This window comes from Mobula birostris, chromosome 1 (genome assembly GCF_030028105.1).
Source record: "Mobula birostris isolate sMobBir1 chromosome 1, sMobBir1.hap1, whole genome shotgun sequence".
Classification (NCBI taxonomy): domain Eukaryota; kingdom Metazoa; phylum Chordata; class Chondrichthyes; order Myliobatiformes; family Myliobatidae; genus Mobula; species Mobula birostris.
In genome coordinates, this window is record NC_092370.1 from 138,037,840 (window position 1) to 138,055,476 (window position 17,637).

A 17,637-nucleotide genomic window follows, 5' to 3' on the forward strand; every position below is an offset into this window, starting at 1 on the left:
AATCAGCCTAGAATCTTGTCTTCTGTTTCCATGGCTTCGGCTTAAAGTTATTTTTTTCCCTAGGTATATGAAATGGAGACTCGATGAAGTCTGAGCCCTTTCAGAACAATATCAGCCTCCAACTATAAACCATTTTGGCTAACACGTGGATGTCTGTCTGTTGGATTTGATGTCTGGAGAGTTTTAGAGATCAGCAAATATTTGAGCAGAAGAAAGTGAAACAGAAGGAGTAAAGATTAAAAATGGGATATACGTTGATGGATACCATCTGCTGCTTTGTGTCAAACAGCTAGCTTTTCTTTGTATAAATTACATCATTTAGGATTCCATGTAAAAGTTAAAGCTTGTGCTTGCTAGCCCATCTCATCAGGCCTGATATTCATCCCAATACTTGGAGAGCATAGTAAACAGGAGCGTGACTACAGGTCCTTCAGCACAATGAGTCCATACTGTCCAACGCTCCCCCTCAGCTGGTCTTAATTTACAGTATCTAAGCCATACCCCTCCAGCCCCATCCCAGCATAAATCTATCTGCACCCCTCTCACCATGGCTTATACACCAACTTGGCCCGTCTGATAACTCCGTTAACAGCCACGTGACTCTGCTGTGAGAAGGCCACCTTATGCAAGCAAAATACGTCTAGGGTCCGTATGATCTGGTGTTCAGCCAAACTGGGATGTTTCAATTCAGGAATGTTAATTGTAGTGAATGCTGTGTAAGTTCTGACCATACACAATTATCGGTCACCAAGAAATGACAGATGGTACACCAGCACAAAATTGCAAAGAAAGTATAGTTACCAATTTTCAGCTTTATTTAAACAATAAGAAAAGAATGAAAAAAAAAGAAAGGGCTTGTTGCAGATAAGCCAGTCGAAATGTGGGCATAAACGTTGGAGTTCATTTCTGTAGTATCTGGATGTATCGCTGAATTCTCATCATCAACCACAGGTAGAGCTTCCCTTCATGGAATCTCCTGCCTTGTGAAGCACTTCTTGCAATCCGGTCTCCTCTTTGGATGGGACCCTCCAGGCATCTTCCCTGGTGTTCTTCCCTCCACACCTCCTGCCAAAAGACCCCAAACCAGACCACTGTCCTTCAGAAATCTCATCCCAGCCAGCTCTCTAGAATCTTCTCTCACATCCCACTGAGCAGAAAGTTACAACACGTACCCAGACAGTCCTGATTGGCTGACACAACATTCCTAAGATGGGCCAAAGCCAAAACACTCTTACTAGCAGGACACACTGCTTTTAGAAAAGAACTGCTAAAATAAAAATACCTCACAGCATAGCAGTAGAAATTTTACACAGGGCATTATGTTCTCCCTCCCCCCACCAAAATAGTCATGTCCTCCTGACTTGGGAACTTATTAAACCATTATTAATAACACTATTCAAATTAATTTCTTGATGTCAGGACCCTCCCCCCCACAATCCATTTGTAAATAGAGATAACATATCTCATTATTGGGAAGAATGCAACACTTTGTTTCCCTGGTGAATCATAAGCCAACCTAGCTGGGGGTTTCCTGAGTCTCTGAGACCTCCTCATCTCCTCTTCTACTTCTTCAGTTTCAGCCAATCTTTGTGTCCACTCCTGTCTACTTGGGGATGCCTCCCCCCCCCCCCCCCACCACCCATCTATCATTCGTACCTTTTGGTGACTCAGGTCTTCCTGGCCACCTGATTGAACTCAGCTTCATCTCCAATTATATCGGAGCCCAGTTTCCCCTCACAGTCCATGGTCACGTCCTTCCCCATTATATCTGAGTCGGGACTGGGCAATTCAGAAATCTCCTCATCAATTCTGGGCAGTTTGCATAAGGGAAAGCATACCAGACTCTCAGTTCCTCATCCTCTGAATCTGTACAGTACTCAGTGGTTGGTTCCTCTTCAGGTCTTTCCATTGAAATCACACTATTGTCAGCTTTTTGCCATACGGTTCTTCTTCTGTGTGGAATTCTACAGGCTGTAGGTTCTGAGTAAGGCTCTGGGTCAACACATACTTCCTGCCTTCGGGGTAAAAGATGATTCTGATGCAGAATTTTGACAGGACTCTGTCTCTCCTCTGGCTTCACCTGGAAGACTGGCAAATTTGGCGTTCCAAGGCTAAATGGAGAGCCAGTGAGACGGCATTTGCTGCAGACCTATGCAAATTGAGTAGGTCCAGGACATACTTAGGCAGCAGTCGATTTGAGACATTACCAACTTCTCAAAGCACTTCATAAGTAGATGTGAGTGCCACCGGGTGATAGTCACTGAGGCGGCTCACCCTGTTCTTCTTGGGAAATGGTATGATTGTCACCCTTTTGAAGCAGGTGGGAACCTTTAACAGCAGCATTTAGAGATTGAAGATGTCTTTGAACACTCCCTCCAGATGGTTGGTACAGGTTTTCACCCTCTTGAGAGATGTTTTCACCTCCGAGATAGAGATCACAAGGTCATCAGATGCAGCAGGCATTTGCACAGATGTAGTTTTATTCTCCCTTTCAAAGCATAAAAGGTATTGAGCTCCTCTGGGAGTGAATAATCACAGTCATTCATAAGGTTAGGTTTTGCTTTGTAGGAAGTAATGCTGGGGCTGATACACATTTGATTCCATCTCTAACCTCAACTGGAATTTGTTTTTCACTCTTAAATTTGTCTTCTGTAGGTCATATCTGGACTTCTTGTATAGTTCTGGGTCTCAGTCTTGGATGCCTCAGACTTAGTCCTCAGCAGATTACAAATCTCCAAGTTCATCCCCGGCGTTTGGTTTGGACACAGTCAGTATGTTCTAGAAGGCACACACTCATCCACACGTCTTGATGAAGTCGCTTACAGCTGTGGTATGTTCATTCAGACTTCAAGATGAATTCCTGAATATTGTCCAGTCCACCAACTCAAAACATTCCTGTAAGTGCTTGTCCATAACTTCCTGGTCCTCACCACTGGTGCTGTGGTCTTTAGTCTCTGTCTGTACACTGGCAGTAGAAGTACAGCCAGCTGATTGGACTTCCAAAGTGTGGGTGTGGGATGGCACAGTAAGCATTACTGTAAGTGGTATAACAGTGGTCAAGTGTGTTGTCTCCTTTGGTTCCACAGGAGATACGTTGGTGGTAGTTGTTCATAGACTTCTTCAAGCTGGCCTGGTTGAAGTCTCCTACACTGATAGGGACAGCATCAGGATGAGCTGTTTTGTGCCAGTTGATTATGCTACACAACTCCTCTAGTTGGCCTAAGGTGAAATATGCAGGGCTAGCAGGACAATGGTGGAAAACTCCCTCAGGGGATAAAATGGATGACATTTGACCACAAGGTGTTCTAGGTTGGGGGAACAGAACTGAGACAGAGCTGAAACGTTTTACAGTTTTAGAAGTAAAGTACTTTGCAGTTCCGTGGGAACAGGGCTGAGGATCAGAGATGATAATGCTTATGCAACTACTTTAGTTTATGTCAGAATTATTTACTATATCTCCTGCTTTACACACATTTATTAAAATTTAACAGAATTGGATTTGAACCCCTAAATAAGGTTTCTTTCTTTCTATAAACACTTCCATTCTCAAATCTATGTTCCAAAAGATGTGCTTTACATCTTCAAAAATGAAGATCAATTTTAATTCAGTCAACAGACTTCCTTCAACTGCCTTTTTGATTACCTCTTCAAAAACCTTTAGAAGTTTCATCAAATAGGACTTCCATCCACAAAGCCATGTTGACTCCTCCAAATCAGACACTCTATCCAAATACTAACAGATCCTGTGCCTCAGATTTCCCTCCAGTAACATCCTCACTGATAATTTCAGGTAGGCTGGACTGAATGAGTTACAGTGAGTTAGTAAAATTCAAATTAGTCTGACTTCAAAAGCATTAAATAGTACAAGCATAATTTAATCCTTTTGACAAATTAAATGAGTAGATTATTTACCTCTGGTGATAGTTTTTTGAAAACCTTACAAAAAAGTATGGCAAAAGTCAGCAAATATTAAGGAATATGGAATTTGTTCATGACATTGCATCTGTCAGACAGATGTTCAAACACCTATTAGTTAGTGACCTGAAACAATGACTCGCTTTTCTCCATCATCCAGTCTGACCTGCTGAATTTTGTTTTTAGCTTTTTGCTTTTATGTCTTATAAGCACTGCCATGCTTCACCTTTCCTTTATGCATAATTTGTAACGTTACCGAGCACTCATTGAATTGGCAGAAATGATTAACTGGAGATTGGTTGTAACACAAGTATTCTGCAAACATCTGTTTGAAAGTGATGAAATAAATCTTTGTTTTATTGGACTCCGCTAAAATCAGCTTGAGAGACCAAAACATCAAAGTGCATTTTAGTATAAGCAGAAAAGTAATTTTCTGGGAATTTTCTCAGAGATGCTTCTATTCTCTAACTTTGCTGGAGAACTGATGGCTACTTGATGCAAATTAAAGCTGGGGAAATTCCGATAGATTTTAACACTTGTCAGAAAATGGCACTTCTCAAAAAATATCCAATATTTATTTGGAGGTTCAATAATTTTTGGAAAATTCTTGACTTTCCCAATTTGTCAATTAATGCCACATAAGATTGAGTTCAAATTCAGATTTATATAATATTTTATATACAATTAACAAATTGCCAATAAATACCACATAAATTTGAGTATAAAATCCAAATTTATATTATATTAATATACACCAATACCTAAATATGAGAACAATATTTTTTTCACTTACAAACATTAGTACATCTGGACTACAGACTGTAATAGCTGCAATTTTCCCCTGCCCATGATTTCTACAACCATTACCATTATTTGAATATTCAAGTCACATTCCCTCAAGCTACTGTGAGGTCTGAAAGCACATTCACTTGTGGTGTAGGTGTATGTGTTAATCACAGTTGTACAAGGTAGAATGAGTAAATATTATAGGTATATATCAATGCCTGTTGCTCATTTCTTTAACAGTAAAATATTTTGAAAAAGAACTTTCAAATATATATTCTTTTTTGAGAGATATAATGCTATCATATAAGCAATTAAAAATCACAGAAAAGGTAATTTTTGCATTGGTGGCCTTGACTGAAAATTTAAAAAGTAGAGTTATGAACTAGAATAACCACACCCAGGAATACTGCATTACTATAAAAAATGAATTACAGACAGATAATTTCTTCTAACGGTTGTAAATATATTTATTTCAGGCTCAAAACTGACCTTCGATTTTGGTGGTGCTCGAATGAACCATTTACAATCAACTGCCTCTGTGGGTCTGGCCTTGCCTTCCTGCACGATTTGCTTTGATTCAATGATTCCCTCGGGTCCTCCCATTTCAAACTCACACACTGAGATAAAGAAAGAAAAATCAGATAGAGAATCGCATGGCATAATCGGACTGATCAAAGATATTCTTGTTCATGTAAATGAGTCTCTGATGTGGTTGCTTCTGTACTAACCTGGCAATGGTTTCAGGGCACCAAGGTGTGCAAATTCAGGATCTTTAAAGATAAAAAAAAGAGATGATTTATGGAAAAAGATCAAGCAACATTTGAATTGATATTAAATAGGCAAAATTCTGACAATCTCCTGTCACATTTTGAAACTGCATGCAGTCATTTTTTTACATTATTGTTTTATTTTCCAGAGAACTCAAGGGGAAGGAGATGTTCAAAGTTCAAAGCAAATTTATTATTGAAGTGCATACAGTATATGTCCCCATAGCTAATATGTTCATCAGTTCTATGGTCAAGTAAGACAGCTGCCAATATTAGAACAAAAGCTGAGTAAAACAAAAAATTTAATTGGTGGGTGTAGGGTATACAATTGCTTTGTAACTGTGGAACTTAGCATTGCATTACCTCCTATTCATGCTGAATTATCTCTGCAGATTGATTTCAATAATGTTACACTTCCGATCACAGTTAACTGCAAGGATCCGATATTTACCATTAAACAGAAGAATTCAGCTTAATTACAATCATTTCGCACTTCACTGACCCAAACTAGATCAATTAATAGTGTGTAAAATTGCTGCTGTTAAAAAACCAATTTACTTTACAATTAGACCAGTTACCATTCAAGCTTTTATATTTTTATGCAGCATGCAAAAGTTTTATAATCAATGGAATATACTTATTTAAAATGATATTGTTCAACACTTTGTTGAGCACTAAATGTTACTAAACAAGTTTGTGTTTGATTGAAGATCAGGGAAGGTAGGAGAAGTGGACTGGATTCTATTTTGTCTGTTCTGACACTCCTGGCAGCCCTGATGAAGAGTCTCAGCCCGAAACGTCGACTGTTTATTCCCCTCCAGATGATGACTGACCTGTTGAGCTCCTCCATCATTTTGTATGTGTTACTCTGGACATCCAGCATCTGCAGAATCTCTTGTGTTTGTGAAACACCACTAAAGATTTGCATAGTGATTGGTCGATATAGCTGGTGTATATTGCTCTGTATAACTCATCTCCTTCTACCTTAGGCCATGAACTTATCAATCACCCCTGTTTTGGGCACTTTCTGGAGGTCCAAGATCCGTATGCTCCATGACCGCTGGACTAAGTGTGCAAATGTAGCAGGGAACGATGTTGAAAAAAAATAAATGTGCTAGGTTTTTTAAAATTGACTCCTTCTACCTTAGGCCACGAACTTATCAATCACCCCTTGTACTGTATGTGCGCATTAGACATGGACGCCTTTGTGTGCTTTCATGCTGAGGTTGTGGGAGCCAGCCATCAAGCTGATCAGAAAGCAGTGAATATTCGACGTTCCTGAAGGAACATTGGTGAACGCACATGTGACAGGGAAACAGCAAAGGCACTAACGAGAAAAACTGGTCTTAATGAAAAAATACAGCTCAAGTTCAAATTTACTGTCATTCAACTGTACACATTGTTACGTAAATGGCAGCAATGAATATCAATCGAAACAGGTTATATGAAAACAACCAAACATTTATTAAACACGGATAAATGATAAGGAAAAAAAAAAAAACAAAAACTTTAACCGGAAGTTAACCATTAAGCAGCCGTTCAACAAATCGTCACTCGGCACTGGTTCTTAAAGCATTAAATGTGAAAACAGTTCTTAAAGCGATAAAGTCAGATATAGTTCTTAAAATGGTAAATTCGAAAGTCCAACAGATTTATACGTTCAATTGGGAGAGACTTTTCTGGAGAAGGATTTCTTCATAGACACGACTTTGCTGCTGGTTCTGTCCAAAGGATTCACGATGCAGTAAATAAACAGTTTAAAACAATTGACTTTAATTTCTTTCAGAGAGCAAACCTTTGCATGAACTCTTTTTCTTTTGGCAAGTGTTATCTTCGATGCAGGTCACTACTCCTTCAACGAAGACTCAATAAGGTCGATCCTTTGTCGATGCTGACTCCTCTCAATCCTTTGAGTCCTACACTTCGATAAAGTCTTCACTCTCCCTTCTACTGCTGAACTTGAGTAAATCAGCACGTCTAGCCAAAACTTTCCAGTCCAATAATATTGTATCTTGCAACAGAATGCAACACTCCATTTTAAAAATGAAACTGCATCACAAAAACCAACACGCAACAGGAACGGGGACATAGCACGTTCTACCTGGAAATCTACAAACTAAAAACTAACTGCGTCATCTGGGATCTTCCCTTACATACCCATGTACACATGTCATCACGTGACCTCACATCGGTGGGAAAATCACATCAGGTGACCTCCAAAAGACCATTACATCATTCTCACAAAAAAAAATCACAGATCTCCTTGGGCATGTAACAACGTATACCGCCAATCAAGACAACGCTCCTCCAAACCAGGGTGCACAACACAGTACATACAACTGACTCACATAACATGTAAAGCAATATTACCACTAATAAATTAACAAATAATAAGATGCATTTATGACACAAGTTGAAAAGTAAACAGTATAACGTTACTGGGCTTCATACATGATGAGACTTGGGTGGTGGCAGGCAGTTCAGCCATCTTACAGCCAGGGAAAGAAGCTATTTCCCATCCTAACAGTCCTTGTGCTGATGCTACGGTACCTCCTGCCTGATGGTAGGGGGCCAAAGAGATTTTTGGATGGATGGGAGGGATCACAGACAATGCTAAGGGCCCTACGTATACAGTGTTCCGGATAAATATCTCTAAAGGGTGTAAGACAGGTCCTTATGATCCCTCAGCAGGCCTCACAATAATTTGAAGGGACTTGCAGTCAGATGCCTTCCAGTTCTCCTACCAGATGCTGATGCAGCTGGACAGGCCACACTTGATGGTGCTCCTGTAAAACACAGTTAAAATGGGGTGGGGGTGCTCACTCATCTCAGTCTACTCAGGATATGGAGATGCTGCTGTGCTTTCTTGACCAAAGAGATGGCACTTGAGGGACAGGGTGAGATCATTCATTCACTGAGTGAAGCTTAAAGTGACAATGTTTATCTAACTGCTATTATAGAGGTAGTCATTGTGTTGGGCACGCGGCCAAGTGGATAAGGTGTTTGTCTAGTTATCTCAAGGTCACTAGTTCGAGCCTCAGCTGTGGCAGTGTGTTTGTGCCCTTGAGCAAGGCACTTAATCACACATTGCTCCAGTCTGTGCGAGGAGTGGTGCCCACACAGACTTCCAATCTGCGCCTTGTAAGGCATGAAAATGCCCAACGCAGGCCTCTCATGGTCTGAGTCGATGTTCCCTCCCCTCCCTCCCCCATGGAAGGAGATTGTATTTTTATTTTTCTCTCATCCAGTCATTGTACTTACACTTTGCAGATTCCAGAAAGGAAAACCCAGTCATCCTGAGGACTTCCCTGAGTTTCCACCTCCACCACCATTATGTTTGATTAAAGATCAGAGGAACTAGGAGCAGGGTAATGGACACCAGCAACACACATCAAAGTTGCTGGTGAACGCAGCAGGCCAGGCAGCATCTCTAGGAAGAGGTACAGTCGACGTTTCAGGCCGAGACCCTTCGTCAGGACTAACTGAAGGAAGAGTGAGTAAGGGATTTGAAAGTTGGAGGGGGAGGGGGAGATCCAAAATGATAGGAGAAGACAGGAGGGGGAGGGATGGAGCCAAGAGCTGGACAGGTGATTGGCAAAAGGGGATACGAGAGGATCATGGGACAGGAGGTCCGGGAAGAAAGACAAGGGGGGGGGACCCAGAGGATGGGCAAGAGGTATATTCAGAGGGACAGAGGGAGAAAAAGGAGAGTGAGAGAAAGAATGTGTGCATAAAAATGAGTAACAGATGGGGTACGAGGGGGAGGTGGGGCCTTGCGCAAGTTAGAGAAGTCGATGTTCATGCCATCGGGTTGGAGGCTACCCAGACATAATATAAGGTGTTGTTCCTCCAACCTGAGTGTGGCTTCATCTTTACAGTAGAGTCTGACTCTCACAGCTATCTGGACTATTCCTCTTCTCACCCTGTCTCTTGCAAAAACGCCATCCCCTTCTCGCAATTCCTCCGTCTCCGCCGCATCTGCTCTCAGGATGAGGCTTTTCATTCTAGGACGAGGGAGATGTCTTCATTTTTTAAAGAAAGGGGCTTCCCTTCCACCACTATCAACTCCGCTCTTAAACGCATCTCCCCCATTTCACGTACATCTGCTCTCACTCCATCCTCCCGCCACTCCACTAGGAATAGGGTTCCCCTAGTCCTCACCTACCACCCCACCAGCCTCCGGGTCCAACATATCATTCTCCGTAACTTCCGCCACCTCCAACGGGATCCCACCACTAAGCACATCTTTTCCTCCCCCACTCTCTCTGCATTCCGCAGGGATCGCTCCCTACACAACTCCCTTGTCCATTCGTCCCCCCCATCCCTCCCCACTGATCTCCCTCCTGGCACTTATCCGTGTAAGCGGAACAAGTGCTACACATGCCCTTACACTTCCTCCCTTACCACCATTCAGGGCCCCAAACAGTCCTTCCAGGTGAGGCAACACTTCACCTGTGAGTCGACGGGGGTGATATACTGCGTCCGGTGCTCCCGACGTGGCCTTTTATATATTGGCGAGACCCGACACAGACTGGGAGACCGCTTTGCTGAACATCTACGCTCTGTCTGCCAGAGAAAGCAGGATCTCCCAGTGGCCACACATTTTAATTCCACATCTCATTCCCATTCTGACATGTCTATCCACGGCCTCCTCTACTGTAAAGATGAAGCCGCACTCAGGTTGGAGGAACAACACCTTATATTCCGTCTGGGTAACCTCCAACCTGATGGCATGAACATCGACTTCTCTAACTTGCGCTAGGCCCCACCTCCCCCTCGTACCCCATCTGTTACTTATTTTTATGCACACATTCTTTCTCTCACTCTCCTTTTTCTCCCTCTATCCCTCTGAATATACCTCTTGCCCATCCTCTGGGTCCCCCCCCCTTGTCTTTCTTCCCGGACCTCCTGTCCCATGATCCTCTCGTATCCCCTTTTGCCAATCACCTGTCCAGCTCTTGGCTCCATCCCTCCCCCTCCTGTCTTCTCCTATCATTTTGGATCTCCCCCTCCCCCTCCAACTTTCAAATCCCTTACTCACTCTTCCTTCAGTTAGTCCTGACGAAGGGTCTCGGCCTGAAACGTCGACTGTACCTCTTCCTAGAGATGCTGCCTGGCCTGCTGCGTTCACCAGCAACTTTGATGTGTGTTGCTTGAATTTCCAGCATCTGCAGAATTCCTGTTGTAATGGACACCATCTTGTCTGTTCTACCACTCCTAGCATGAAGTGATCTGAATCTCTCCACTACTTAAAGAGATGTATTCCCGTGAGAACCAGCTTTGTTTTGTTGATAAATTTACACCTTTTGTGCCTGTCTGCAATGAGGCACATTTACTGTGTATAATTGTGTTAAAGGCCTGAAAAACCCGATGATTCTAGGAACATCACTGAAGATGTGTCCAGAAGCATCAATAGATGTATGTACACAGCTTACACCCTGAGTTAATCAGTGAAAACCAGGAAAGACTGGGTGACAACCACGAAAAGAGTGGTGATGACTGGACAGTCAGTGACAGCCCGGAGAGACAGCAACCAGGGCAGAACAGGCTGGCAACCCAATCTGCATCCTCTGAGAGGAGGACCCCACAAAAGCCACAAAGGATCTAAGGAAAAGATACTCCCAGGGGTGCCTGAGAGGGGGGGAGGATGAGCACCCCAGTCGGATGGACACAACGACATCAGACCCAGGCAATGAACAAATGACGATGAGGAAGCAGTGTGCATGTGGCAAAATCTGCAAGAACGATCATGGCTTGAAGATCCACCAAGCGAGGATGAAGTGTTTGGCGGGAGCAGGAGCAGCACAACGCGCAGGTGTCCAACCTGGTGAGACGAAGGAGGGGCCAGGCCCGGAGTCATCCCATAGTGCCCGGAACCTCCAAGTGTTGCAAACTAATCCCTCGAACATGAAGTCTAACAGGAGGCTGATCAAATGGCCTGCAGCTAACATGACTTCACTGTGGAAGCAGTTTGATGACGATGTTAACCAAATTCTGGAGGCAACGGCGAAGGGAGGGGTTGATAGGAAGCTGCAAGCCATGACACAATTATTGTCAGCATCGCAGCTGAACGGTTCGGAGAAGAGGAGAAGAAAGGCTCCAGAACACCTTACTCGAAGAACTAAAGAGCATTGAGGATCTACAACATCAGGCAGGAGATGAAAGCGCTGAAGTCCCAATACAAGGAGGCAGGAGGAGAGGAGCGCATTAGCTTGGCCCAGCTGATGTGCATACTACAAAAGAAGATCAGGGTCCTCCGCCGGGCAGAGTGGCATCGGAGACGGTGTTGTGAAAGGGCTTGAAAACGTGCTGCCTTTATCGGCAACCCCTTCAAGTTCACCAAGGAGTTGCTGGGGGGGAAGCGCAGTGGGAAACTGGCCTGTTCACAGGAAGACATAGACCAAAATCTGAAGAAGATATATAATGATCCTGAAAGAGAGCAGGGGTTGGGAGAGTGCAACATCCTAATAGACCCACCTGAACCTCATGTGCAGTTTGACATGTCAGAGCTGCAGCAAAAGGAAGTCAGGGAGGTTGTCCACAAAGCAAGGGCAAGCTTGGCTCCAGGACCAAGCAACACCTCGTACAAAATGTATAAGAACCGCCCCAAACTCCTGCTGTGTCTGTGGAAGATCCTGAGAATCTTCTGGAAAAGGGGGAAGATCCCAGAACAGTGGAGAGTGGCTGAAGGGGTGTGGATCCTGAAGGAGGAAAATGCCACCCAGGTAGATCAGTTTCACATCATCTCCCTGCTGTGTGTCGAGGTGAAGATCTTCTTCAGTGCAGTTTCCAACCGGTTGTGCACCTACTTAGCAAAGAACACCTATATTGATACATCAGTCCAGAAGGGTGGCATTTCAGGAATGCCGGGCTGTCTGGAGCACATCGGTGTGGTGACACAGCTCATCAGGGAGGCCAGAGAGAACAAGGGCAACCTGTCAGTGTTGTGGCTCGACCTAGCAAATGCATATGGCTCCATTCCGCACAAGCTGGTGCAGCTTACACTGACCAAATATCACGTCCCCAGCAGAATCAGAGACCTTATCGCTGATTATTACAGCAACTTCAGGATGAGGGTCTTTTCAGGAGCAATTACATCAACCTGGCACAAGGTGGAGATCGGCATCATCACAGGGTGCACTATCTCAGTGACACTGTTCTCCCTAGACATGAACATGCTCACTAAGTCTGCTGAACCAGAGTGCAGAGGGCCCAGAATGAATTCCGCTAAACGGCAACCACCTATCAGGGCATTCATGGATGACCTCACAGCCACCACAGCATCAGTGCCAGGCTGCCGGAGGATTCTGCAAGGGCTCGAAAAGCTGGTGGAGTGGGCCCAGATACGTTTCAAACCTGCCAAATCAAGATCGATGGTGCTGAGGAAAGGGAAGGTGGAGTTCAAATTCTGGTTCAGCATCGCAGGCACAGCCATCCCAACCATCACAGAAAAGCCAGTCAAGAGCTTAGACAAAGTTTTTGACAGCTCTTTAAGGGACACAACATCCATTCAGGCAACCTGCACCGAGTTGGATGGCTGGCTGAAATCTGTGTACAAGTCTGGCTTACCTGGGAAGTTTAAAGCCTGGGTGTATCAGCATGGCATTCTTCCCAGAATCCTGTGGCCCCTCCTCGTCTATGCAGTTCCGATCTTGACAGTCGAAACCTTAGAGAGGAGGGTTAGCAACCACCTCAGGAGATGGCTGGGGCTGCCAAAGAGCCTGAGCAGCATCGCACTCTATGGACACCACAACAAACTGCAACTGCCCTTCAAATCCTTGGAGGAAGAATTCAAGGTAACAAGAGCCAGAGAAGTGCTACAGTACAGGGACTCAAGTGACCCGAAGGTGGCTAGAGCAGGGATCCAAGTAAGTACTGGCAGGAAGTGGAGGGCAGAGGAAGCTGTTCAGAAAGCGGAGGCGAGGCTGTGTCACAGGAGGCTGGTGGGAGTGGTCACACAAGGCCGAGCTGGGCTAGGATCCTTTCCAACTCCCCAAATGGACACCAGAGGGAAGGAAAGGAGTCGTCTAGTTCAGGAGGAGGTGAGGGCAGTAGTGGAGGAGATGAGAGCCTGCAAGGCAGTGGGAATGAAGCAACAGGGAGCTTGGACAAGATGGGAGAATGCGGTTGAGAGGAAAGTGACCTGGGCTGATCTTTGGAAAGCCAAACCACACCGTATCCAATTTCTCATCCAGGCAGTGTACGATGTGCTTCCAAGCCCATCAAATCTGCACACATGGGGCAAGGCAGAGTCATCTGCGTGCCCACTGTGCTCCAAGCGAGGAACCCTGGAGCACATCCTCAGCGGCTGTGCAAGGGTATTTGGTGAGGGACGGTACAGGTGGAGGCATGATCAGGTCCTGAAGACCATCGCTGAAGCCGTCAGCGCAGGAGTTGAGTGGGCGAAGCAGTCCCGACCCTCCAAGCAGACCATTGCCTTTGTCAGAGCTGGGGAGCAGCCAATACCTGCCAAAAGAACATCTGCAGGCATTCTGACCTCTGCAAGGGACTGGCAGCTGTTGGTGGACCTCGAAGGGCAGCTGAAGTTCCCCAACCATATTGCAGCCACCACCCTGCGACCAGACATTGTCCTAGTGTCTGAGTCTACTAAGCAAATGGTGCTGCTGGAGCTGACAGTCCCATGGGAAGATAGCTTGGAGGAGGCCTTTGAAAGGAAGCTCTCCAAGTACTCAGGACTGGTCAGCAAGTGTCAGCAGGCTGGATGGAGAGTGAGGTGTCTCCCAGTGGAGGTTGATGTAGGGGATTCATAGCCCGTTCTTTAGTTAGAGCCTTCAGCATTTTGGGCATCGAGGGACGGAGGAAGAAGAGAGCCATCCGCAGTACCACCGATGCAGCAGAGAGGGCCTCAAGATGGCTGTGGCTCAAAAGAGGAGAGCCATGGAGTCATAAGTAACTAGCCATCTGGACACAAGCTGGGGTCTGATCAGCCCCGGCTGGGTCACCTGGAGGAGGTTGTATGATGTTGAAAGACCCGAAACACCCAATGATTCCAGGAACATCACTGAAGATGTGTCCAGAAGCATCAATAAATGTATGTACACAGTGTTAAAGGCCTGGGAATCAGGCCCCGTGTATCAAGTGAAAATTATCCCCCTTCTAGTCTATATCCTGCAAACCTGTTAGAAGCTGGTCCAGGTTTACTCTTCAGCGTTATTTTAACACACATTTCTATCTGAAATGTAATTTCCAGCTCTTTTTTTTAAATTAATGTCACAAATCAATGAAACTGAAAATCATGAAGATTAACCCTATTTAGTACCGAATTGTCTGGGTCATGTAGAATGCAGTTTTCTTCCAGTTGGTGATTGGTCCTTTCAAAGATGCTGTGGCCAATCTATATGAGTATGCCACTGCTGTCGTATACAATACTTCTTCAACGGGTGCATTGAGGACTGGGTAATGAAGATGTCAATCTGGGTGTCCCCTACTAGAAACCATGGATGAATCAAGAGGTCCACTCCCTACCAAAGTGACCCGACGCAGACTGGGAGACTGTTTCGCTGAACACCTACGCTCTGTCTGCCAGAGAAAGCAGGATCTCCCAGTGGCCACACATTTTAATTTTGTGTCCCATTCCCATTCTGATATGTCTATCCACGGCCTCCTCTACTGTCAAGATGAAGCCACACTCAGGTTGGAGGAACAACACCTTATATTCCTTCTGGGTAGCCTCCAACCTGATGGCATGAATATTGACTTCTCAAACTTCCGTTAATGCCCCACCTCCCCCTCGTACCCCATCTGTTATTTATTTATTTATATACACACATTCTTTTTCTTTCTCTCCTTTTTCTCCCTCTGTCCCTCTCACTATACCCCTTGCCCATCCTCTGGGCTTCCCCCCTCCCCCTTTTCTTTCTCCCTGGGCCTCCTGTCCCATGATCCTCTCATATCCCTTTTGCCAATCAACTTAGCTCCATCCCTCCCCCTCCTGTCTTCTCTTATCATTTCGGATCTCCCCCTCCCCCTCCCACTTTCAAATCTCTTACTATCTCTTCTTTCAGTTAGTCCTGATGAAGGGTCTCAGCCCGAAACGTCAACTGTACTTCTTCCTAGAGATGCTGCCTGGCCTGCTGCGTTCACCAGCAACTTTTATGTGTGTTCCATGTCTAGTTATGATCCTATTTCCTCATCTATACAGGAAATCTAGCAATGAACTTTGTAATGCTATCAGGAATTCCAAGGGACAATACCAGACTAAACTAGAGTCTCAGTCCAACCGTCAGTTGTGACAGGCTTGCATGCTATAACAGATGTCAAAATGAATTCAGGCAGTATCACTGACAAGAATGCATCCCTTCCCAATGAACTAAATGTATTCGATGCCCATTTTGAACAGAAGGTCAGTGATATGACACCACCCACTCCAAAACTTCCGATGCATCTGTACCCACAGACGTCAGATCAGTTATATTGAGACTGAACCCAGTGAAAGCGACTGGCCCTGATGGAATCCCAGCCATGTCCTTGGATTAAGTGTGAGTCAGCTCTCGGGAGTTTTTGGGACCTCTATAACACCTCCCTACTCTAATCTGAAATTCCCACCTGCTTTAAGAAAATCAGGAACATGTTGGTGCTAAAATAAAATAAGATAACATGCCTTAATGACTACCGCATAGTGGTTTAGACATCCATCATTATAAAGCACTTTGAAAGTTTGGAAATGGCACACAGCAACTCCAGCATTCGAAACAACCTTGACCCACATAACTCACCTTCCGCCAAAACAGGTCCAGGGAGGACATCAGCTTCTTGGACCTACATTCATGAATACCAGGATAACAAAGACACCCACATCTGACTCCTATTTATTGACTTTAGCTCCACCTTCAATTTCAAACAAACTCATCTCCAAACTCCTTGTCCTAGGACTTTGACTTACTAAGCAACAGAGGACAATCAGGAAAGAAAAGCAGCAGTACCTTCTCCACGAATATCCTCAACAACAGTACCCCACACGGCTGTGTCCTCAGTCTCTCACTCTGCACCCTATACACTCATCTCACTGTGGCCACATTCTGCTCTCCCTCTATGGATTTGCTGATGCCACCACCGTACAGGGCCAAATCTAAGACAATGATGAGATGGAGTATAGGAGTTGATAGAGAGTGTACAGGCCTGGTGTGAAGACAACAAACACACTTCAATGTCGGGAAAACAAAGGAGCTGTTCAATGACTTCAGTACTTCAGAGTGTGTTCTCCTATCTGTATCAATAGGTTTGAGGTGGAGATATTGAGAGCTCCAACAATTTCCTCTGATTCAATCACTTAGATGTTATGCGCAAGAAAGCATACCAGCACATTTACTTCCTAAGAAAGTGAAAAAGAAATTTGGCCGTAATGACCCTCACTAGTTTTTACAGATGCACCACAGAAAGCACCTTGTCCAGATCATCATTGAAAACACCTTGTCCAGATCATCATAGAAAGCACCTTATCCAGATCACCATAGAAAGCACCTTGTCCAGATCATCATCGAAAACACCTTGTCCAGATCATCATAGAAAGCACCTTGTCCAGGTCATCACTGAAAGCACCTTGTCCATATCATCACAGAAAGCAACTTGTCCAGTCATCATAGAAAGTACCTTGTCCAGATCATCATAGCTTGGTACAGCAACTGCTCTACCAAAGCTACAAGAAATTGCAGAGAATTATGAACACAACTAAATCGATCATGAAAACAGCTTCCCTTCGATTGACTCTGTACATGCCTTCCTCTGCCTTGGGAATGCAGCTACATAACCAAGGACCACTCCCACCTGGTCATTTTGTCTACACCACACTTCCATTTGGTAGAAGATAGTAAAGCTTGAGAACTTGTGTTCAGTTCTGGTCACTTCATTGTAGGAAGGAAGTAAAAGCTTTAGAGAGCGTGCAGAGGAGGTTAACCACAATGTTGCCTGAATTAGAAAGTATGCCTTATGAGGATAGGTTGAGAAAGCTAGGGCTTTGTTCTTTGGAATGAAAGAAGATTAGATGTGACTTGCTAGAGGTGTACTAAATGATAAGAGGCAAAGTTCAAGTGGAACAAAACAGAAATGGAAAATACCAGGGGCCATAATTTTTAGGTGATTGGGGAGAAGTACAGAGGGGATGCCAGAGGTGAGTTTTTTACTCAGAGAGTAGTGGGTGTGAGGAGCAGCC

General features: G+C 44.6%; 1 protein-coding gene across 3 annotated transcripts in view; it reads right to left on the reverse strand.

Moving 5' to 3' along the window:
* Positions 1–17,637, reverse strand: part of neto1l (neuropilin (NRP) and tolloid (TLL)-like 1, like) — a 292,908-nt gene that overhangs the window by 77,329 nt on the left and 197,942 nt on the right. For all 3 annotated transcript variants that reach the window (XM_072273579.1, XM_072273395.1, XM_072273488.1), the window contains 2 exons: positions 5,430–5,471; positions 5,191–5,318 (listed from right to left, as the gene is read on the reverse strand). In XM_072273579.1, the coding sequence (XP_072129680.1) occupies positions 5,191–5,318; positions 5,430–5,471 (170 nt within the window). The remainder of the gene's footprint in view (positions 1–5,190; positions 5,319–5,429; positions 5,472–17,637) is intronic.